Below are 24,376 nucleotides of genomic sequence, written 5' to 3' on the forward strand. Positions count from 1 at the left end.
AAAACTATCAATTACTACAGCCATCAAAATATATAATGCCATTGTGAAGCCTCATTTTCAATATTGTTCCACCATTTTATTTTTAACTTCCCAAGGAGATATAGCTCGTATACAAAAACTACAAAATAGGGCAATGAGGATTATTTTAAAATGTGCACGGCTTACTCACATAAAAGATATGTTAGAAAGACTTAACTGGCTAAATATTACACAACTTATTAAATTAAATGTCTTATTATTTGTGTTTAAAATGAAAAATGATATGCTTCCAAGCTATTTATGCAATAACTTAAAATATATCAGTGATTCTCAACCCTATAATCTAAGAAGCGCTCAAAATTTTAGAATACAATATAAAGCAACTTCGCGCGCGCAGAACACAATGATGTTTAAAGGACTACAGTTATATAATAATCTACCAAGTAAAATTAAATCATTAAATACTTTACACAATTTTAAAATAGAAGTGATAAAATATTTAAAATCAGACAACGTATGAGAACTAATAAAACATTAATGAACAAAATGGCTTTTTAGCCAAAACAAAGCTCTTCCACTCTTAAACCTCTTATTTATTTTTTTACCAAAAAACTCAATTCAATACACATATAATACATACAAAGCTAAAACAAAATCAGATTATAATAGTACAATTATTTATTATAATAAAAAAATAATTAAAAGGTCCTCCTCGCGCGTCGGTTGGGAGGGGAAAGTGGGCGGGGCATAATATAATATAATATAATTTTTGTTGTTTTTATTTATCTGAGAATGATTGGGCATTTAAATTTCCTTAAAGTAAATTTCGACGAAGCTAATAAGTTTTTGATGCATTTTTTGAGTGTTTCGCAACTATTACCTTTAATATTAGGTTTAAAATTCTCAGAAGAGAATAAAGAGTAAAGAAAATACTACTAAATTTAAATGAAATTAAATTCAATTGCATTTTCTAACTTTTCAGTTAGTAATTTATTTACAAGTCCATTTTGCTTACTTCTTTAAGTTTTAAAATAACCTTTTTAATTGTTTCTAAATTTGATGTACTTAACTGCCTATTTTGAGTTTCCGTTTGAAGTTTATTAGCATTGTTTTCAAGAGATTCAAGTATATCTTCAATTTCTATTTGAGACTTGTTGGGTATAAGAATAGGTCTACTTGCTTTTGTAGTGCGACAAATATGTGCTCTTGGAATATCATCCATGCTTCGATTTTGAATTATTTCCTTCCATAGTTTATCACGTTTTTCTTCATTATCTTCTACATTAGTATTTTTATCTTTCACATATGCAAAACGTTTAATTTCTTCATCACTTTGAAGTGTCTTTAGAGTGTCTTTGGAAGTTTTTTCAAATTTCGATAATTTAGCAACATATTTGAGAAATCCTATGAAACACAATTTAGTTGAGAATTCCTCAAACAAAGAAATGTTCATGTTTATCATGCTAAGAATTCTTTGTATCTTACTGCCATCAATGTAGCCTATTCTTGGAGCAAGGAAATCCAAGATACTTTCAACCATTTGGTAGAGATTTTTGTCTTCCATTGCAATTTCAAGATATTGAAGAAGCATTTCAATAACATCGTCATTTTTAAAATCAATTGTTCTCAAGAGTTTTAAATCCTTTACCTGAAAACAAATAATAAATTAGATGTAACATTAATCCAGAGAAAGGAGCATGAAATAATTACAATCGTATAATAGCCTTGAATAGTTTTTTCCTTCCCAGTTTCCTTCAGAAGACCAAAAAGTTCATTTTGAAAGTGTTGAATGATTGATTGTTTTGCTGGACAGATAGGAATTGCATCCAAACCAATTGTTAGAAACAATCTATCATTTCTTAAGGTACATGCAGTAAATTTGGTCCAGACATCAGTTTTTTCTTGAGGCGACAGCAATTTATAGAAATTCTTTAAAAGAAGTTCCGTATGAAGCGCTGGCATGTTTGTAGAAAATTGAGCAAAACGTTCATTTATGTTAATCCAAAATTTTAAATATGATTGTTTGATTGAACTATCCGATAACCTTGTTTTGAAAATAAATACAAATATTATGTACGAATGAGTATGCATGTAATATTTTCATCATACTTACATAAATATGGTGCACCAGATATCAATGGCTGCTAGAGCTTGTGTGGTATTGTCATGCAAAATTGTGGTGACTAGTTTCTTTTTTATTCGTTCATCGTTAAATCGAATTTGTAAAGAACTTAGAATTTCAACGAAGCGGTTGTATGTTACCGTGGATGTTCGAGCTGTGACAAATATAGTATAAAAAAAAATAATAAAACAGGATACAAAATATTAAACTATTTGTGCAAGCAGCGAAGGTACATACGTTGGGAGTTTTAGCCCAGTAATTTTAAGTTTTATCTGAGGAAAAATTCCTATTGGGCTGAATTTTGGTATACACATTTATTACGACGTTTTAATGAAGATGTGAAAAATCGACATTAATATCGTGCCGGCATAAAAAGTTGTAAGGGTCAAAAGGCCATTAAAAGATTTTCGTAAATATCTCGCGACCAATTGATCGGAGGTCATCGGAGGTTATTATACCTAAAAATTGTTCGTCGTGAAACTATCTACAACATTATGCCTGTAACATTTTTCTATAAAATGAACCGTTTCGGGATTAGAGCGCAGAGAAGGTGACTAGATTGCACTCACATACGAAAAAGTACATATTTTTGGTTTATTTATTGCTCAATTTTTATCGAAGTAGCTTACATTTGTTTGGTCTTATTAATTTATCTTATTACGTAAATACGGATTTACTAAAAAAAGTAAAAATACACATTGTAGGTACACATTGGAATACAAAAAATATATACAAAAGAGGAAACCACGTTTTTTCAAAATTTTGTATGTTTTCCTTTTAGTTTTATGAACAAAATATTTCTGCGAAATGCAGTTAGATACTGGTACGAAATTCGAGAGTTGCAGCTAAAAAGTAAGTAAGTAAAATCAAGTTTGAGAATATTTTGTCAAACTTGAAGGCCTTCGCCAAATCTATTTCGATTTCATCAAGCAAGTTTTTTTAAGACCCATTTGCTTCTTCATAGGTGTTAATATTTTTATAAGAAAAAAAAAAAAAAAACTTTTACAAACCTACCATCAGAAATGTATTTAAAAGATGCATCTAAAAGCTTTTCACTTATATATTTTCGTTCATCTTTTCGAATAATAATTTCAATTAATTCCAAGACAATTTCATGGATGGCTTCTTTAGAATGAATATTTTCAAAATGTTCACTTAGTAATTGCTAAAACCAAAAAAAAAGACAAGAAATAGAATCACTATTAGATTTTCATTACAACTTAAACATTATCTTACTTCTAAAAATTGTTCATTCCTGTAAGCTAAGGGCATCAATTCCTTCAAATCTTTTCCAATAAAATTCATTATAACTTTATAAACAGGAGTATTGGAAATATAAGCTGGGGGACTAAAAAGTTAATGTTTTCTTTTAGTTATACATTTTTGAAAGTTTAAAAACATAAAAACTTACTTAAAAACCACAGCAAGTGTTCCAATAAATTCTTCACAAATGGGAAAAGGCACATAATTAAAGTCATTTGAGATCTTCTGTAGAAGTCGCAAGTAGAAATTAGTAACTCTGAGAAATTTTTCAATTTGTTGAATTGGTTCACTGAGAGAGTCCTGAGTGTAGACGGTTTGTACATTTCTTCCTATTTCTTTAATAAGAAAGAACATTGGCTTTGATAGCCAAATACTATCATTATCATCGCCAAAGATGTCTTCACTTTGGCTATGTGTGACATTTTGAGATGCAAGTCTTGTAACACATTTCCATGTTTCAACGGCTGTTTTTATGTCCAATTTTGGAGAAATTTCTCCAACAGAACATAAACCTGACATCACTGGAAAGAATTCTTTGATGTAATTTAAGAATTTTGGGGAAAACAAAATACTGGCTCCGCGAAATCAGGCCCCAGGAAATACGGTACCAAAAGAAAAAATTAAATAAGGCCCCATCGCAATGAAAAAATGCCCCAAAAATAAATAAAATAAAGTCCCAGCTTGTTTTGAACTTTATTGAAAAAATGAAATAAATGAAACAATTTTTATTTTTTAATAAGAATAACTTTATTTTAGATTATAAAATATCACCCCAAACCAACATTTTTATGGATGGAACTTTAAAAATTTTTCTTCAAGGATTTTTCAAACAGTTGTCACGATTTTTTTCAGCTATTCTGTTACTTAATAATGCGTTTTCAATGATTTCTGATGGTTTTTAGACCAATCTTAACATTGAAAATTATTATTTTGCAGAGCGATCTTAGTAACTGAGTAGCTGAAAGAATCGAGCGATTTTTCAGCTATTCTGTTACTTATGATTTTCAATTTTGGATCGTGCTGCAAACTAAAGCTTTTCAATGTAAAAATCGGTCTGCAAACCACTAGGGAATAGAATAGCTGCCTGATGGTTTACAGCACGATCCTTACTTTGAAAGGCATTAGTTTGCTACACGATCCTCCATTGAAAAGCATTAGTAACAGAATAGCTGTAAGAATCACGCGATTTTCCAGCTGTTCTGCAACTTACTAATGCTTTGTAATGTAAAGATCTTGCTGCAAACTATCAGGGATTCCACAATAAGCGGCACTCTGCCAATTCTGGGTCCTTGATAAGCGGAATTTCACAAAAGTTTTTTTTTGAAAGACAATTTTGTTAAGCATTTTCAAGTAAATTGTTTTTAAAATAAAACGAAAGTAAGTTCCAAAATTAATGATGGGGTCTTATTTCATGGGTGCTTTATTCCATAATGAAATTATGCCCCAAAAACAAAATGAAACAAGACCCCAAAAAATGAAACAACCCGAAATTTGAGAAATTAAGTTGTTGTTGTTTTGTGTGTATTTTTTTGGGGTCTTATTTCATTTTTTTATGGGGGCCTTATTTCCTAGAGCCTAGTTTCGGGGAGCCCAAATTACTTACAACTTTCTAATGACGACTTATCGGCATCGAAATGAAATGCTTGTGGATTTGAGGTCAGAATTCCCAAAATCAATGTGTGTATCTGAAGGGACTTTTCTATAAGTTTTCTAGCCGCAATTCGACTTGTTTGCCTTTGGAATAAAAATTATTTCTAAAAATGGTTTATTTATTTAAAAAATACATACTTTGAAAGAACAACCAAGTAATTGTGAATGGAGGAGAGACCAAAGCATAAAAAAGAAGTGATTTTGTTTGTATCAAATTCACTAGCAGTGGAATGGATCCAAGTGAAGAGTTCCAGGGAATAGTTGAGAAATTTGTTAAGTTTTTCAATTTGTTCGTCATTTTGGCAATTCCCACACTCGTTAAGCAGCTAATTTTGTTAGTTTAAAAATTGAAATTTACAAAAATTGATACAAAACTTAAGATATACACTCCTTTTCATCAGAATAGGTACACAACTTTTCAAATGTTCATTAATGGTTTGTCCCCAATAGTGGTGCGTGACCTTAAATGGTTTAATTGTTTTTTGTTAGTTAAAGATGTTAGGAGAAGCAACGGCTAAAATTATTTCAAAATGGACCATTACCTAACCATTGTTTTACTTATAAAGTGATGTTTGAGGAAAAATTAATTTATTTTTTTTTCTTCATCAGAATAGGTAATGTTTTTGTGGATTTCGGGAAAATTTACTATTAAAACAAATAATTGGGGTTTCCTAAGTGTAATTACTAAACATACTACCATTTTGAAAAACATGGGAAAACACCTATTATAAATAAAACAAAGAATGAAGGATTCACCAGAAATGGTATGGTTAAAAAAAAATTACGAATCGTGAATATGCTCTATCCAGACTTCAGATGCAAAAATTCTGGGGGTAAAAAACATGAATTGTGGAAAAAAAAATGCAAAAACGCTCTTAGACGAGTAAATTTTTACATGTGCTACCAGTTTTGGTGGATTAACGACAAGAATAAATGAAAAACAGTTGTTATTTGTAATTTTAGGGACAGTAAATAGAATGCTCATTTGTCCCAATCTTATAAAATGGCTGAATTTTGAAGACACCATCACTTTTGAAATCCTTTACCAAATGAAAAGTTAAGTGGTATTTCTTGTTATTGTTGGATCAACGAACATTTAATTTTGATGTCTTTGGTGAGTTCAACTATCAGTTTTACATTCTGCGAAAGGAGAAATCATTTTGAGCCCAACTTCATAGTTAAAAAAGAAGTGTTAAGGCATGGAAGAAAGTAATCTACTATGATAACACTAATAATGAATTTCAAACGTGAAGAATGGTCACAATTCTTTGTAAATGAATATTTAAGAAACTTTTCTTTAATTCTCCAGTATTTGTGAAACAGTATACTGGATTTTTCAACAGGACAACGCCTCCTCCCACCAAAAATTCTCTGTAAAATATTGGGAGGAAGTGCAAAATTATGAAGTACTTCAGTATCTGCCATAGAAAACAGACCTGAACTGCTAGCCCGTACCGATAAAATTTGTGACCGTCGATTTTAAGACAAAAATATTGCCTAATCTACCATTTAATAATTTAGGGAAAAGATAAAGAGATTTAACAATGCAATTCCTGGGCAGTTTAGTTATTCTTTTATCAATAAAAAGGCCACTATACAAAATAAGTTAAATACATTTTTAAGAAGAACTTGGTTTAAATTCATTTCAACGACCACTTTGACATCATTCTCTATGTGTACCTATTCTGATGAAACAAACAAATTACTCAATTTTTCGATGTGAAATGCTTTGCCATAGAGAAACAAGAAAAATAACCACACGTTTTGAATTATTTTTTTGCTGATTCTGCTAACATCTTAAACAATGACTTGACATCAAAAAATTATTATTTTTCCTACACTGTGAGGAAAAAATGAATACTGAACATTTGAAAAGTTGTGTACCTATTCTGATGAAAAAGAGTGTATACAAACCTCTCTAATAGCAGTTGAAAATGAATCAAACAAAGTTGTTAGATCTGTGTCATTGATTCTGGAAGGTCCGTAACTTTGGAACAACGATGTGCACCATGTTTTAAATATTTCATCTGCAGAAACTTCACATGACTTGATGCTCCTGTATTAATTTGAGTTAAAGGATAAATAACTGGAGTAAAAATAAGTAAATTTTGTTCAAAATAATAGTTTTTTGTGCAATAGTTTTGAAAAGGATATCAGAGTCACTTCGACAGCTGTTTGTGATGAAATGGCTTCAACTATTTCTATGCTGGTGAGATTTTTTAAATCACTAAAGTTAAGCATTACTGTTTGGGAATTCATAGTTTTACAAAAAAAACTTTTCTATTTATTTAAATTTTAATTTAAAAATAATTGGAGTATTATTCAAAATAAATAAACAACGACATGACTTGCGCGCTCAATGAAATGTCATACGTAACGTAGACGTAAACCGTAAGTTATATTTACGTTACTAAGGTGCATCTACACTATAGGTCTGTTTGTTTACTTTCCAAAACAGAAATATTTCGTGTTTGGGTTTTGACACATTAGCTGTGTTTTTTTAATACGCCCGGATTAAACTAAAAAAAAAGAAAACCCAGTCGGAACTTAGCAATTTTAATGTTAAATACAACAACAACAATTCAACTTTTTTTTTGTCCCGTTTAGCCCGGGCATAGTAAAAAAAACACACCTTTTATTTATTTTTGTACAAAAAAGAACGCTTTTGAGAGAGCCCTTCCAAAACAACGCAACACTTTTTCAGTGACATGATAAGAAAAACGCTACCTACAACCACAGTAGGTACACATGAGTAGGTATCAGTGGCGTATCCAGAAAAAAATTTGGAGGGGGCTAGAAAATTTTTCAAACATTTTTTAGAGGGGTACGAAAAATTTTTCTCTCTATTTTATTCACCTTTGATCGAGAGTGAAGCGCTGTGCTGCGATACTGAAAGTGGTATAGTAGCATTTAACTGCTCTCGACGTCGACAGCTTCGTACTGCTGTCTCCTGTTTTTAAAGTTCTTGTTCCGCAATTCGACCGAAAGTGAATTGAAATCACTTTTAGATTTCACGTGAAATAAAATATCATATTCTTCATTTGGATCAATTTCAAAAACTTCGAAATTGCTTCGAACTGTCATAGCTGAAGGATCATCCTTTTTAATTTTGTTTCTGAAGTTAAATTATTACTGCTGGATGCAATTTTATCGGCAATTTTAATGGAAAAAAAAGAAGAATTCAAGAGAAAAAATAAGGAGACACAAATAAGTTATGATAATATTTTGTCTAAAAATTATAGATTCATTAAAAAAGGCACCAAATTTACAAACAGAAATAATGTGAATTGAATTCGATCAGAAAATCTAAATGAGTGAAAAATGCAGAAAGTGAAAGCCTAGAAACTAATTTTCCATTAAATTATTTTAGATGTTTAATTCGAAATATATATTTTTTCGTAATATGTTGCTTTTATAATCCGAATTCGAAGTCCAAACTGGCATTTGCTGAAAGAAACCATTAGTTACATATGTTGACCACTAAGATTTTGAGATATCAAATATTTCTATTTCCAATAGCTTTGAGAAGTATATAATTTTTGAAAAAAGTGTTTATCGAGATTGCATAAGAACTTTTGCAAAATTACACGGTGATGATATTCGACGTACGTATTATATTAAAAAGTGATCTGAAGAATTTCGAATTGGACTTAAATCCGAAAAAAACCACCCAACCCCCAGCTACAGCTAAGGCTCTTACTCAAACAAACACAAATAGCCGTTTCAGAACTTGGAGGGGGCTCGAGCATGTGAGCTGCCTCTAAATCTATAAGATTTACGAACAAGTTTCAGTGAAGCATATACATTACAATGAAATTATGTAAAAAATAACATGATCTGGAAGGCTTGGGGGGGGCTTGAGCCCCCTGAGCCCCCCCCTCAATACGCCACTGGTAGGTATTATCTTCCTAACTGCCATTGGTCGCCAAATTGTCAAACCACGATAATTTGGCGAACCAAATTTCAGCTAATTGTTTATTACCGACGAAAAACGCACAAAAAACAACGCAAACCACTAATTTTTTTTAACAATTATTGACCATTTTCCGAGAAGAAACTCGAAAAAAATTTGTTATTTTTCAATTTATAATTTTTTCAAATGACATTTTATAAATTAAAACAAATTTCCTGTTTACTGCGATTGAAATATAAAAATTAAAGGCCGACCTGACAGATATTGGTGCCCATTTTTGACAAACAAGTTTTGACAACGTTCGGAAGATATTACCTTATTATGTATACTGTGACCTACAACGACGTTTATTTCGTCGTGAAGTAAAAACAAAATAATTAAATAAATAATAAACAATTGTTTGTGGATCCATCATCATATGATGACACATATTTTTAAGTTTTTTTTTATGCTGATGACATCGACATCAGTTCATTAAATCAATAAAATTCGAAATAATTTTTTAGATTAAGCCTACACAAGGAAGCCATAAAGTTCTCAAAAAAATTTTTGGTCAAAGGGTGTTTTTTTGAAGGGTCTAGTTATGAGTAAGAAAGTTCCATAACAGCTGACATAAATTTTGTTTATTTTTTAAACTTATAGCCTGTTTTAACTAGAGCCCAAATGAGATAATTTCGCAAATGAGGTCAGTTCAGATTTTAAAGTCAATTTTTTTTTCTATAGAATTTGACATTCGAAATGAGATAATTTGCGTTATTATTCATTTGGGCTCTAGTGAGAACAGGCTATTAATGGAAAAGTTTTATGTGTTATAAATTATAAGAACTAAGAATTCATACCACCAAAAAAAACTATCTTTAGTGAAATGTTGTTGTTTTTTTTAAGATAAATTTTATATTTTAAGAAAAGGATCTCATCTAAAATCTGAAGTATGTTTTAGCCTTTAACTCTATTTTGGCTAAAAATAGTATTTTAAGTGTTTCTTAGCATTTACGTAGGGTTGCCGAGTACTTGTCTGTATTTTTACAGAGTCACCAACATTTTTAAGATAGATTGTGTCATCTATAATCTGATGTATGTAGGTATATTTTAGACTTTACTTTGATCAAATATCATACAAATTGGCTGAAAAATAGTATTTTTTTTAGTGTTTCTTAACATTTTGTTTAGGGTTGCCGAGTATTCGTCCGTATTTAAGAGGTAGCACACGACATTTTCAAGGTAAAAGAGAGTGTCCGTTGGGTGTATAGTTAAAGTTTTTAAAAAATTTCACTCTTTTGTTCAAAGAGGATTTTTTTGTGTTTTCTTTTTCACCTGAATAGGGTTGCCATATTTGTTGGCCTACGTTCCTTATTAAAAGATATGACAGTTTTCGTTATGTGAAAATTTTTCCTTTAAAATAGGGTTGCCACATAGAAGTTCCTATTTTTAATGTGGCAGCCCTATTTTTTCATTTTCTATACTAGCTAACTTTCATTAGACAACTATTTTTACCTCTAACCTTGTGAGCTAAGTAAGTCGACGGTCGCCATCTTGGGTGAAAAGTTTAAGGCTTATGTTGTTCTCGTTCTAAAAGAGTTTAATTCTTCTAATATGCCACGTCTCGTTTAAAATAAGAAAGTCGTTCTTAAATTTAATATCCTTCTTTTTAACAGCCTGTTAATCTGTATATTAGAATAACCATAAATAAAAAATAGACAATTAGCACCAACTTAAAAAAAATATATGGCCATATTTTATTGTTCTTATTCCTAAATTTCGTAAAAATAAATAAATAACTATTAACAATTCATGCGTCAAGTTCATTAAAGCGGCAAGATTCCAGCAATCATTGTATGATTTCTAGCTAGAGCTTTAGCTTCAAAGAATCTCTGATAAGCTCGCGCCGTTTCTTCTTCGGGTATCAAAAGACCTACAAAGACCAACAAAAACTAAACTAATGAATCAACAATTTTATTTCTTAACTTACCCGCAAAACTGGCTGAAATGAAGCAAACTATGCTTCCCACTATAAATGCACGTATCGCAACTGATGTAATCAAGGTCCGTCTTGTAGGTGCCATAACACCCAACGATCCCATCAAAATACCCAATGAACTTGGATTAGCGAATCCACATATTGCAAAAGTAGCTATTCCTGCACTGCGGGGCTAACATTAAATAAAATTAATACATTTCAAGCAAAAAAAATTATTATCTAAGACTTGAACCAACCTCGATTTGTTCATTATCTATGTACACTCCTAACCGTTCATATGCTACAAACTCATTGATTATAGTTTTTGATGCAATGACTTTGGCAATTAAATCACAATCTTTCCAAGGAATTCCCATTGCCCATGCTAAGGGTATAAATATCTTCGAGAAAATCCATTCGAAATCGATATCATTCAATCCAACCAAATATCCCAACCAATTGACAACACCATTAAGGAACGAAACAAATGCAACAAAAGCCACAATATTGGCTATGATTCCCATAATTATTGGAATAGCTTGACTGGCACCATTCGAGGCTGCATCAAGTAAAGATGAATCTTCTCTGAAATAAATAGAAGAAAAAAACAAATTTATCAATTTAATTGACAAACAAAACGAATATTGATCATAACTTACGATTTTTGCAACTGCATGTTACTTGATTTAGTTTTACTCTCCTCAGTCTCTGGCAAATAAAGCTTAGAAAAGGCTAATGTTGCTGGAGCAGCCATTACACTAGACGTAATCAAATGAGCTGGCGAAGCTCCAAATGACATATAGGCGGCCAATACTGTTCCTGACACAGTAGCAAATCCAGAAACCATAATCGAATGCATTTCAGAAGCTGTCAAGAGTTTGATATAAGGACGAATCAACAAAGGACTCTCTGACATCCCGAGGAATATATTTGCTGCCGAATTGACACTTTCGCAAACTGTTGTACCAAGTATTTCTTGAAGTATCCATCCCAGTTTCAGGACAATCCATTGCATTGTTCCCAAATAGTATAAAATTGAAATGAAGAAACTAAAGAAGAAGATCACCGGAAGTGTGGCAAAAGCAAAAACACTATCGTTGATTATTCGTTCTCCATATACAAATCGACTTCCTTCTTCGGAATATTTCAAGAAAGTCGCTACTTTATTTCCTAAACATTCAAAAATCTTTCTTCCAACTTCCCATCGAATGCAAACCAAACCCAAAACAAATTGACATAAAATTCCTGTTATGACTGTCCGCCATGGAATATCCTTCCGTGATGTCGAGAATACATATCCGGTTAAGATGAAAAATACTGGCGCAGCTAAACCAATCAATTTTTCAGGGCTATCCCTGGTTTCGAAGAAAAGATATACTGCAAGTGCTACAAAGATTATAGCTATCATTAAAGCTGAGATCACACTGAAACGAGAATCAATTTAAAGCTCGAAAAATCTTTACCAAAAAATGAGGCTTAAAATTACGTTGTTCGACTAAATTGAAGCCACCATTCCTCAAGCGGTTTTAACGCCGACATGTGAATTTTTCGACCGATCTTTGGCTTCAATATGTAGTAATAGACTAAACCAGCATAGATAAAACCAGTCAGCAAGACTAGTAATCCATAGCCAGTACAAAACTGCATATCACAACGAACGTAACATCTGGTATCATTTGGATACAATCCAATATCGTTGTAACTTCTGTTTTGAACTATAAACAATTGAAGAAGAATTATAATGGTGAAGATTAGACTTGATTTGGTTGAGGATAAAAGCTTTGAAACCTTACCTACAACAGTATAGTAATAAGTTGCATAAGCAAAGAAACAACCAACTGCTATATGAATTGAAGATTGAAGACATATTTTTAGCTCTTTTTTGTACTTGAAATCTTTTTTTCGAGGAAATTCTTGGTCTATGTATCCATTTTCAATTCGAGAATCTGCATGAAGCTAAAGAAATTATAGAAAATAAACCATTTTTGGGATAAGTATTTTGTTTCTGATGAGTTTGGACATAAAAGACAAATACTTCTTACTGCGATTGCTGATGCTGTAGTTTGAGGATCATCGCTATTTAATGAGTTTAATCTGATTCCAATAGGTTTGGACTTTTTTTATATGAGGGGACATATTGACAAATGCAAAGACAAAATAATTTATCAAATGTTGAAGGAATTTAACTTACGGATTCATCATCGTAGGCTTCGTTTAAGTTTCCTTTCATTTTGATGGCTGGTTAGGGTAAGATCTGTAAGAAAATATGTTAACGACGATTAAAACTAGCATGAACATATTTCTATTTAAGTAAAAGCATTCTTATAAAATTTATCATTTTGGGAACGCAGCCACTTAGAGCTGGGCAAATCGTTCATTTTAAAAGATCGAATCGTTCAAAGATTGATTTCACCAACGATTCGGTCTTTTCTATCAATCGTTCTTTCGTTCATTTAATAGAAACCGTTTCTTTTTCTGACAAATGAGAGAAGAAACAAGAAATGGCGTATAACCTGAAATATTAACATTTCAATGCAACCATATAAAACAATTTTTCGTTTATGTTTTCTATGAGAGCTTTTTTAAAATCTAATTTTCTCCGCTGTTTTATTTTGAAAATATATTTTTGGAAAATTTTAATGGTAAATTTGATTATTAGTAAGGCCATGTCTTCGCCAAGTTCAAAACGTCGAAATAGATACATACAAAATAAAAAGAAGACAAAGGTCAGATCTTCGATAGAAATTTCCAATCGAAACCGATTCAATTCAAACTCTGAACCTACTTATGTAAACTTGTATCAGTTGTATGCATGGAATCGAAATGATGATTGAGAATGAATGGAATGAACGAAATCCGAGTTCTGAGAGATTTTTTAGATGATTTTTGATTGTGAACGATTTGGATGAACGAAACGTTCTTTTCCACTTCGTACTTTCTTATTTTATGAACGAGATTGTTATAAGGATTGATTGATTTGGTTTATAGTGATTGCAATTACTCAGAATTTTCGGTGAACGGGTCAAAAAGACCGAATCAATCACAATTGACACAGCTCTACAGCCACTATCGAAAAAATATGTGAACGATATGCGTTGTTCAGTTATTTCTTTTAAGTAATAAAACATCATTCTGCGAACACTGTTTTAGAACGTTTTAGATTAACCTGCTACGACCTATTTTTTTGACTTTCAAAAACGCGCTCCTGATTTTAACTCTACTTCTTTGAAGAGACAAAGCTCAAAGGCGCCCCTAATATTAATATTCATTCAGTATTTTTTTTCTTTTGCAAAGGTGCCCTTCTTATTCTTAGCTCTTTATTTTTTGAAAGACGAAGGTGCCTCCAATCCTTGGCGGTTTGGCTTCCACAAAGATACTTTGTTTTTGCTCTACTAAGGATGAAGGTGCCATAATCTTCGTTTAATTTATTTGAGTGCCCCTGTTTTACGTCCCAAATAACATTATTGAAAATGAAATATTCATTTTACATCAGATTAATGCCGTAAAATAATTTTTGGCAAAAAATAATGCATTTGGGCCAAGTATGCCATCGGTTCTCCCTCAATATTCCTGTGCTAGATTTGTGAACAAACTTAAACCCCTGCTCAATAAAAACTTCAATGAACGGAATTTCAGCAGAGTAACGAATTGCAAAAAAAAAAAACTAAATAGAAAATTTGGTGATAAACTAGTGAACCACAAAATAATTTTTGACAAGTTTGTCAAGCTCCCGGTTCAAAACATTCCAGTTGACAATTTTTAAGATAATAGTAAAATATGACCTTGTTCCATCACAAAATTCTGATTTTATTTTTTGACAGTTTTGATTTGATTAAATTTAAATTTTTAACCAGTTTTGTTACGGATTATAACTGATTAAAAAACTTATCTGTAATTTTATCAGTGCAATAAAACATCAATGAAAAAGTTTTTTGATTGATTTATCGCCATTTGTAATAATCAGTTGCGATCATTTATTATATTATGTTTATTTAGGTATGTATTACTAACACAGCTATTGGGGGCCATAAACTATAAGCTTTTATAAATTCAGTAGTTTTAATACCTTAAATTAATACCAAAGTCTAACCTCATCATTTGTCAAGCCTACGTCAGTAATTATTCATAATTCACTAAAAATCATAAACATATCTACTTATGTATATGTATAGGTATGGTTATGTATTTTGATAATATAAAAATTTATAACCGTATTATTTAAGTCATTTAAGTTAGTAGGTATTTATAAATCACCGATTAAAAGGATTGCAATCATGTGGCTGACAATCAAATTAGATGAAGTGTGTTTGACGTGTGTTTTATTTAATCTTTATTAAATTCGTCCTAAAGAATTTAATATTGATAATAAAAGATCGATATAATCAATATTGGTATTACCCCTTGTACTTTTTCGCGGAATCTTGTACTTGGCGCGAAATCGAAAGATACAAGTTAAAAATACGTGTATCTTTACAACGACTTTTTGCTATCGAATATAAGTTTTATTCTTCTTCTGTTCTGTTCCAATGAACAGCATTCTAGCGGAGCAATATATGTATGTATGTAACTAAAAAAAAAAATGGAAAATTTTCAGAAAATTTTATCAGGTATAAAATAACTACAAAATACAAAATGTAAGTGCAATAAAACATCAATGAAAAACTTTTTGATTGATTAATCACCATTTATTATAATCACTTGCGATTATTATCTAAAGATATATGTATGTACGTACATCGTACATAAATGTGAATATACAGGTATTCATAAGTGTATTTACATACTACACAATAGCTATGTAGTAATTTATAAAAGCTTACCTCAGTTTTGAGTGCTATAAACTTAAGTATCAGCATTAGGGTGGGTCAAAAAAAAATCGAAATTCGTTTTTTTGATTTGGTACCTCGAAAACTCGATTGCTAGAAACCTCTAGAATATACTCCCCAAATATGAGCTCTTTATCTTAATGGGAAGGTCCTCCGCTTTTCAATTTTCCATTTTTACATCAAGCTTCTACTAAAAAAAAAAATTTTTTTTTATTAATTGAATTTTTAGCCAATTTGACATATTCTTTTAGGAAACAAATTGCTCCACAAAAAAGGTCTTATTAACTTTTTTTTATTAATCTAACCATTTGAAAGATATTCGAGGTCAAAGTTAAACAAAAATATAAAAACTTTTTTTACTTTTCAAAATTTTCTAATTCACTGAAAAGTCATTATTATTAAATTAGTAAGATGGATTATTGGAGGGGCTTAAATGTTCTACAAAAAAGTCCTTGGCCTCAAATTGGTTGCTTTAACCGTTTAGAAGATATTCGCATCCAAGTCGCAATGCATAGGGATCATAAGAAAACTATTGAAATCAGTGGGCATTGGTTTGGATGCGAATATCTTCTAAACGGTTAAAGCAACCGATTTGATGACAAGGACTTTTTTGTAGAACATTTAAGCCCTTACAATAATCCATCTTACTAATTTAATAATAATGACTTTTCAGTGAATTAGAAAATTTTGAAAAGTAAAAAAAGTTTTTATATTTTTGTTTAATTTTGACCTCGAATATCTTTCAAATGGTTAGATTAATAAAAAAAAGTTTATAAGATCTTTTTTGTGGAGCAATTTGTTTCCTACAAGAATATGTCATGCGCGTTTGATTATTATAATTTTTCAATTTGTTACAAAATTAAGAACAAAAAACGAATTTTTAAAGATTTTCTCGATTTTTGGACCTCAAATATCTACTAAACGGTTAGATAATTCAAAAAAGTGTATTTAACCTTTTTTGTAGAGCGTTCAATTTTCTACAAGAATATGTAAAAAATTGGCTAAAATTTCAATTAATAAAAAAAATATTTTTTTTTTAGTAGAAGCTTGATGTAGAAATGGAAAATTGAATAGCGGAGGGCCTTCCCATTAAGATAATAAAGAGCTCATATTTGGTGAGTATATTCTAGAGGTGTCTAGCAATCGAGTTTTTTGAAGTACCAAATCAAAAAAACGAATTTCGATTTTTTTGAAACACCCTAATCAGCATTCATACATTCAGTAGTTCTAAGTTCTTATCCCTTAAAATATCAAAGTCTAGACTTGTCAATTGTCAAGCCTTCGTCACAATGCAATGAATAAAAAATTTTTATATCTATAAAATATAACTTCTGATTACTCAGAAATTTTTGACAGATCTTAGATATAATTATTAACATATCATAAATAATATTCATGTTAAATATTTGTAAATCACCGATTTATAAGAAATGGCAATCATGTGACATGCAATCAGATAATAGTGTGAAGTGGGTATGAGGTGTGACGTGTGTTTTGTTTAATCTTAATACAAAAATTGTCTTACGGCTTGGCACAAGAAATGTTTCTGATAAGAATTGGCTATAGTATGAGTGATATATTTACCCCTTGTACTTTTCTTTTTTTTTTTTTAATTTTAGCGCCGCCGCCGGGTGAAATGTGTTTGTAAGTTTTATTTTTTAGCAATTAACATTATAAATCTTCAAAAAATTTTGCTGTTAAATTAATTGTTAGTCATTGTATTAAATTGGATAGGATTTTTTTTTTATTTGAGTACTAGTTATAAGCACTCGTATCTTGTTATCCTCCGATTTAGTTTTGTGTCATTTTTTCATTAAGAAAAATAGAATTAATTTTTGTTTGTTTGAAAACGGGGGCATTTTGAAGCAAAAACTTTTGCAATAGTTTAAGGTAAAAAAAAACGTTTTTGGAATTTAAGATTTTGGAGGAATATTAAAGAGTGAAAGTACCTATGCAGCTTTTACTATGTTATATAGGCCCTACAAAACTCTCCCAAGAAAATATTTTAAAATTTTGTTTCTTTTGTTAAAGCGTGAAATTGAAATAACATAAAAAAATTGTATTACAAAAAACTAAGCCAAAGAAAAATAATAAGTTAGATCTAAAATATAGGTACCTATTTTTTTTTTTAATTTGGGATTTTGTTTTATTTAATGATTTTTTTTTCTTAAAAACAAAGAGTTTTTATTAAAAAAATCAGCATTGGTACACTAATGACTAACCTGTACAAAAGGCAAAAATAACCAAAATAAGATACACAAATATGGAATCAGGAGAATGGATACATTCTTAAGCTTGCACAAAAACAGGCGCAGTTACCGAAATCCTATCCCTTGCACATAAAACTTCTTCAAAAATAAATAATCTTTTTTATCAAAACACAAAACCAACTTCCATGGATCAAAACTGGGTTTAATGGTTTTTCCAATAGTTCCTATGGCTATAACTGAACGAAATTGAAATGGGACATTGCAGCCACCAGCTTTCCAATACAAAAAGAATTATCAAAATTGGTTCACTCAGTCCAAAGTTATGAGGTAACAAACATAAAAAAAAACAGGCGAGTTAAATACCTCCTCCTTTTTGGAAGTCGGTAAAAAATTATCCTATACTTATTGTTATAACTTAGCGACCACCAGGGCCGGATTAGCCTCAAGGCAAACTAGGCAGCTGCCTAGGGGCCCACTTCAGCTAGGGGCCCCCCGCCCTGACAACGAACAAACAAAATTTCTTGGAGTAGGACCTTCAATAAAAAACAGCATTACATTTGTATTTGTAAAAATAAGAAAAAAGAACAACAAAAAAAGAAAAACAAAAAAACGTTGGCAAATCATTAAAACATTAACCCCGTTCCATTGGAGGTAGTTAGTCATGAGTAGATCCAGTACTAGGTATAAATAACACAATCTTCTACTCGAGGAAACTATCACCTTCAATATAACAGGGCTATTGTATACATGTATGTGTTTATAATGAATTGTGACTCCCATCCCATCCTGAAGGGCCCAACCCAGCGATGACAGATTGAGGGATTTTTTCCGGTTTTTTTTCGGGATTTTTGACTAGGAAAAAGGGAAATTCAACCCAGAAAATGGGAAAACAGTCAGCTCAAACTATATCACGTTTTAATACCAAAAGTTCTTTTTACAAAATCAAAATTCATCATATTTATATAACAAATTAAAAAAAAAACTTCGTCCCATGTGCTTCAACCTTAATATTTAAACTGTAAATCTCTTCTTAAAAAAAAATATTACTATTACTAGTCTATTATTCCAACGACATCGAACCACAGTTTAGTAACGAGATGGTGCCATTCAAGATCTTCATGTTACAATCAGAGAATACGTTAGAAAAATCTGAGATTGTGCACGCAGAAAAGTTACTCAAATTGATATTAGATTTAATCAACTCAAGGAATTGGTTTGTATATCATTTTTTAGATGACTTTATTGTTAATAAATCTTACCTTTGTCTATTTTTGTTTATTTGAACAACAATGGAGCTATTCAATTAAAACGATACCAAAATTTCTTTTCCAAGATGGCGGCTGCTCCCGACCTCCTATCATCCAAACAAGTTAACTTTTATGATAAGGACAACCTGTGTTTCGCATGAAAAAAACATTGTAACGTGAAAAAATGTGATTTCATGCAAAATTAAAACTTTTTCGTATGATTTCTCTCTCCAGTTTTATAATGAAACCGTAATGCCGACTTATTACGAGTCGATTTTCGCCGTGAGGCGAAGCTTTTCGGCGTCAGTCGAGTCGTGTGAACGTAAGCCGCACGCGACTAAAGGTACAATCCTCATACTAGAGTCCTTGTCGACTTTAGCCGTGAGACATATCATGTGGCTAAAATCGACTCGTGAAAAGTCGGCATATTAATATTCTCTAATAACTTCTCGATAATCGAAATTATCTATGAAAAATCAAGTTGCTATAATTTTTTTGTTGAAATATCACTGCAATATTTATTATAGTTATTTCAAAACTTTTAGATTACATTTATAAAATGACATGATTTATAAAATGTGAGATTATAGCCGATTAGTCTTTAGTAAGTTACCTACACAAATTTCTAACTTAACTTAAAAAGAGCTTATGATATTGAAAAACCATCGGAAAAGGGCCAAAGAATTACTGTGCCTAGGGGCCCATGACATGGTTAATCCGGCACTGGCGACCACTAGAGTTTGTGCTGTAGTAAGAAAAGTAATAAATAATATATAGTCTTAATATTTTACTTTATATATTTTAAGTTAAGATAATAGTTATTGGAGCTAAAAAATTGTTAATTGGATTTATGATACTAGCAATTTTTTATTTTCTATAGATTTTCTTGCCGTGTTGTGATATCCAGATAGCATTGAAGTAACCGCAGAATAGAATATAATGTATATAAAAGATCAATTGGATAAGATAAAAATTAAAACCAAATTTAATCATAAATTGACCAAGAACATTAAGTAGTAACTGATAAGTAATAATTTTATTTGATTATTAGCAATTTATAATGTACAGAATAAAATTGAAATTAGTAATTATTAAAGCTATCATTTTAAGATTGCAAAGAAATGACTAATAGGGAGAAGACTCATCGTTTAATACTTAATTTGTAGAATTTACAATTCTTTTCTATGAAAACATTTGTTATAAAAGCTACGCATCTAACACCATAATCACTAATTTAACAAAAAACATGGAAGAACAAATTGTTATCAAGAAATATAATATTTTTTTTATTAATTGGCAGTCTTTTAATTACAGATCAAGTTAAAGAAAATAGCTGAATGATGTTTTTCAAAAAGCTTATGCGTTATTTTAAGAATAACACTCCTGTTCTGATTTTCGTAAAGGAATACTTTTGTTTTTAAAAATGAAGTGTTTCACATTTCCGTTCTTTTTTAATTCTTGTGAATTGTGGTGTTCTAAAAAACTATAGAGTTGCATTAACTTTATTTTTTTTACGTTTTTATTTTGTAATTTTCATATGTAAACTGTTACTCTCGTTGCTTTTGCTGCTAACGTGACTAAGGCAAATAACCTTTTGTTGTCTTTGAAACACAAAATCTTTTTGTATACAAAATATCATCATTTTTAAAACAATTGCATGCTATTAACTTTATTTTTTTCTTTGTTCCAGTTTTATGAAGATTTATTGATGTGACTCCAATTAAAATACACAAATAAGACAAACACGTTTACGAGAAGATATACCTGATATTCCCAACTAGTTTAATACGCTTCGGGGGAATTACTATCAGTTTCTTTAAATTAATTTAAATTTTAAATACACTTCGAGAGTTTTAAATAGAACATTATGGCGCTTACATTCCTGCTAGTTTCGTCGTCACAAATATTACATGACACTTGTGTCAATATCAAAAAAGCTTCAAATAATATAATTAATTGAATAGAATGAAATTTAGCTGTACCCAATTGAAGCTGAAATATTTACTCAAGTGTTGTACACACGGAGACATTAATGTAAAACAAAACTGCCACTTCAAGAATAATTTGCTTTTACGTGCGATTTAATTTTTTTAGTACCTAAATCGGATTTAATCTGATTTTAAAAATGAAATCTCACAAAAAAAAAACTACATTCAACTTTTAAGGGACACAATTTCAGAAGCAACAGATTAACGTTTATTCTTCGTAATTTTTTCTCTCAAAAGCCTTGAAATACCATAATGTACAAGTGTTAGTGAGTAGGACATTTTATTTTTAATCTTCTTTCTTCGATAAAAGATGTAAGATTTCGGTAAAGCGAAGTTCAAAGATAAGGTAAAAACGTAAAGTACTTGAAATTCATTCAAACTTATAACAACTCAAATATAATTGACCATTGAAGTCAAGTTCTTAGAAGAAATAAAGATACAAATGGAAAGAATTAATAATAAAATTATATCTCTTCAGACTATTGAAGCTTTCTGATAAAGTTTAACTGATTCTTAAAATACATTCATACTCGCTTAAAATTGAGAAGTACCTACAAATCAATTTTAAATTGAAAAAAAAAAAAAAAATACATATATAAACATTTGAATAACGTTTTTACGTTTGTTTGATATTTTAATGTCAATGCGGCTGATTTATACAAATATAAAAATTAATTTCAGTACATTTGTATGTGCACTGTGGCGTATGAGTGTTTTTTTTTGTTTTTCTTCTTCAATTAATGCCAGTTAAACAATGATAATGACATAAAACAATAAAAATATTTTTTATTTGATTCACGGTCTTGCGAAGGTTTTAATTTTTTTGTTTAAATGGGTAGGTATGTTTATTGCACTGGGGTAAAATAAAAACAATCTTAAAATAGGTATAGGTATTCTCGAAAACAACTTACAGTGCATACGAATTCTTAATGTAATATTATTTTAATTTAAGTTTTCACGTTTTTTAAAAATTATTATTAATTAAATTAAATGAATTTTATGTATTTATTAAACTTTTTAACAATAAAACTAAAAATCTAGTTAATCTAATAAAATACAAAACACTATGCCAAGTTAAAAGGGTATCTTGGCAATTTTTTAACGTTTATAGCGAAAGCCACATCGCGAATCGACGGTTACTGTCAGACTGTTACGTTAATACTAATTTTACGTAGTTTGTGGATACTAAATAACAATACAGCGAGATTCATTTATCGAAACAAACAATCTGAAGCTTTAACTTACATACACAAACACATACACATACATGGCGTGTTTGAAGATGGGAATAAACTAATAAAAACCCCGTTTATTAATCGCTACAAGCAGGTACTTCAGATAAAGAAATGTGAAAGTTATTCTTGTATTATCATTCTAGAGATATTTGCTTGTCAATCCATTCATTCAATTTAAACCACTGCCTGAAAGTGTGGTTGTTGTCACTCAGATTAATTGGAATTTAGATGCAATATAGTCAAACTTTGTTGTCCGCCCGCTCTTTTATATAAAATAACACGTGTATTTGTTTATCTTTTTATTTTAAGGTACACTGATATCAGTTGTTGTTGTTTATAGTTTATTATTGGTTTTGTGTGGGTTAATTAATAGAATTTGATAATGATCAGGGAAAGATTAATATATGCGGTTTGTTCTAATGAATTTTTTAAGAATAACATTTTTTTTTAAATTTTAATTTGGGTTAACTTTGCACCAGAATGTTAAATACAGAAATATACACATTTTATAGTTTTAAATGTCAATGAATAGTTATTGAAGGTAAACTTGTTTTTTAGTTTGTAAAATATTTTTAAATAGAAAAAAATGTTCGACATACGCCACAGTGACCATTCATATTTAGACTTTTAGGATTTGACTAGTTGAGCTGAAAATAGTTGAACTAAGTGTTTTATGGTATTATATCGCCATGAAATACTATTACTAAGGTTTTAAAAGGAAAATCGAAACAAGTCAATGCATAAAGAACTGTTTCTTATTTTAAATATTGTTTGTCTAGTTTTGATTTTAAAACATTAAGAAAGGATTAAATAAAAACAAAATAAGACAATTTTGAAAGAATACAACCTAAAAACGGTGATTCCTTTTTTCTGTTATTAAAAAAAATCTAAATTATTAGAGTTTATGTGTGTCTCTTTCGAGTCGTAGCCCAAACCAATATGAGCGAATTCGTTCAAACTTAAAAGTTATACTTTTGGATGATTCGCTACAGAAAGTTTCTTAGGAACAAAATTAACGGTTCTTACTATATAAAATTAACGGCACTTACTACATGACCTTTCGAAAAAGTTTTTTTTCTCAAAAATGTTTCAGCCATTTTAACAATTAACAAAAAATGTACCTTCTGTGGAATATAAAGGTCCTACATTTGAAAACTATTTTTTTTAACCCTTTTATTAACGGTATAGACCCGTTTTCTGGTTTCTGACATTCTCCTTAAGGACTCAATCGATTTCAACGAAAATTTAATTACAAAATTGCTATAGAAACTTTAATTTAAGCAAAATCAATAATTTTTGTTGAAAAATCAAGTTTTTTGAACTTTCTTACTATTAAATTGCATACCAATACATTTTGTTATTTAAGTATTATAAAACGAAGGAATTGTAAATTAGGGGAATTAAACAAAAAAAAAGTCTTTTAGAAATCGTTATTTTAAAACTCTTTATTTGGGTCATTTAGGTTGAAAACTTGAATTTTTTGAATTTTTGTTAAATAAAAGAAACGTTAATGTTTTAACTCATTTACGTAGTAAAATAATATGTACATATGTATGTAATGTATGTAATAAAGAAATATATTTGCTATAGTATTCGTTTTGGTGAAAACATAATTTCAGTGAACGTCATTTCCATCACTTTGGGACTTCAAATAAATAATGTAGTTTTACTGACATATTTCTGGCTGTTTTCGGTATTTTTAATCAAAAATGGCTTAGGTATTTCAGACATGCATAAAACGGATTTGGGAATGACCCTTTCCGTAGTTTGAGCCTAAGGTGTAACCAAATTTGAAGTAGCTCGAACTCCAGATTGACTTGAACTCTTAATCGAAATATTGATAAAGTTTGTTTCAGACCTACTCAAGCGTTCATATGTATTTTTATATCTTTACGAGACATAGGTAAATCTTATCATCGCTCGCAAAAAAAGCACATGCGTGGCCATAAATCTATCCCTTAATTCTCAACTGAAAGAGTTTTATAC

The 24,376-nt window shown here is 30.2% G+C and overlaps 3 protein-coding genes across 4 annotated transcripts; all 3 read right to left on the reverse strand.

The window, feature by feature from the left end:
- Positions 1-801: 801 nt before the first annotated feature.
- Positions 802-1,621, reverse strand: LOC129906094 (uncharacterized). The gene is made up of 2 exons (XM_055981731.1): positions 1,465-1,621; positions 802-1,383 (listed from the first exon to the last, which is right to left on the reverse strand). Exons 1-2 carry the CDS (start codon positions 1,568-1,570, stop codon positions 974-976), a joined length of 516 nt encoding a protein of 171 aa, XP_055837706.1. The 5' UTR covers positions 1,571-1,621; the 3' UTR covers positions 802-973.
- A 2-nt stretch (positions 1,622-1,623) lies between these two features.
- LOC129910941 (uncharacterized) lies at positions 1,624-3,471 on the reverse strand. Its single transcript, XM_055988549.1, has 4 exons — positions 3,338-3,471; positions 3,116-3,266; positions 2,093-2,255; positions 1,624-2,023 (listed from the first exon to the last, which is right to left on the reverse strand). The coding sequence occupies exons 1-4, from the start codon at positions 3,404-3,406 to the stop codon at positions 1,624-1,626; spliced, it is 783 nt and encodes a 260-aa protein (XP_055844524.1). The 5' UTR covers positions 3,407-3,471.
- A 7,168-nt stretch (positions 3,472-10,639) lies between these two features.
- LOC129906083 (solute carrier family 28 member 3) lies at positions 10,640-22,217 on the reverse strand. 2 transcript variants are annotated; one of them, XM_055981715.1, is made up of 9 exons: positions 22,067-22,217; positions 13,076-13,138; positions 12,927-12,998; positions 12,678-12,840; positions 12,371-12,599; positions 11,544-12,308; positions 11,142-11,469; positions 10,897-11,077; positions 10,640-10,839 (listed from the first exon to the last, which is right to left on the reverse strand). In XM_055981715.1, exons 2-9 carry the CDS (start codon positions 13,112-13,114, stop codon positions 10,733-10,735), a joined length of 1,884 nt encoding a protein of 627 aa, XP_055837690.1. In that variant the 5' UTR covers positions 13,115-13,138; positions 22,067-22,217; the 3' UTR covers positions 10,640-10,732. The 2 variants fall into 2 exon arrangements, with proteins under 2 accessions (XP_055837690.1, XP_055837691.1); XM_055981716.1 differs by lacking the exon at positions 12,927-12,998.
- Between the last annotated feature and the right edge of the window lie 2,159 nt (positions 22,218-24,376).

The sequence above is a fragment of the Episyrphus balteatus genome, chromosome 1 (genome assembly GCF_945859705.1).
Source record: "Episyrphus balteatus chromosome 1, idEpiBalt1.1, whole genome shotgun sequence".
Taxonomy (NCBI): domain Eukaryota; kingdom Metazoa; phylum Arthropoda; class Insecta; order Diptera; family Syrphidae; genus Episyrphus; species Episyrphus balteatus.

Bases quoted from the DNA above. Each gene is read 5' to 3' on its own strand.
- LOC129906094 (XM_055981731.1), bottom strand. From the start codon at position 1,570: ATGCTTCTTCAATATCTTGAAATTGCAATGGAAGACAAAAATCTCTAC. The intron at 1,384-1,464 runs GTAAGATACAAA...TGTGTTTCATAG, and splicing joins AATAGGCTACATTGATGGCA to GATTTCTCAAATATGTTGCT.
- LOC129910941 (XM_055988549.1), bottom strand. From the start codon at position 3,406: ATGAATTTTATTGGAAAAGATTTGAAGGAATTGATGCCCTTAGCTTAC. The intron at 3,267-3,337 runs GTAAGATAATGT...TTTTGGTTTTAG, and splicing joins GGAATGAACAATTTTTAGAA to CAATTACTAAGTGAACATTT. The intron at 2,256-3,115 runs GTAGGTTTGTAA...TATTTGTCACAG, and splicing joins TTTTAAATACATTTCTGATG to CTCGAACATCCACGGTAACA.
- LOC129906083 (XM_055981715.1), bottom strand. From the start codon at position 13,114: ATGAAAGGAAACTTAAACGAAGCCTACGATGATGAATCC. The intron at 12,309-12,370 runs GTAATTTTAAGC...TTCTCGTTTCAG, and splicing joins CTTCAATTTAGTCGAACAAC to TGTGATCTCAGCTTTAATGA. The intron at 11,078-11,141 runs GTTGGTTCAAGT...ATTTAATGTTAG, and splicing joins TAGATAATGAACAAATCGAG to CCCCGCAGTGCAGGAATAGC.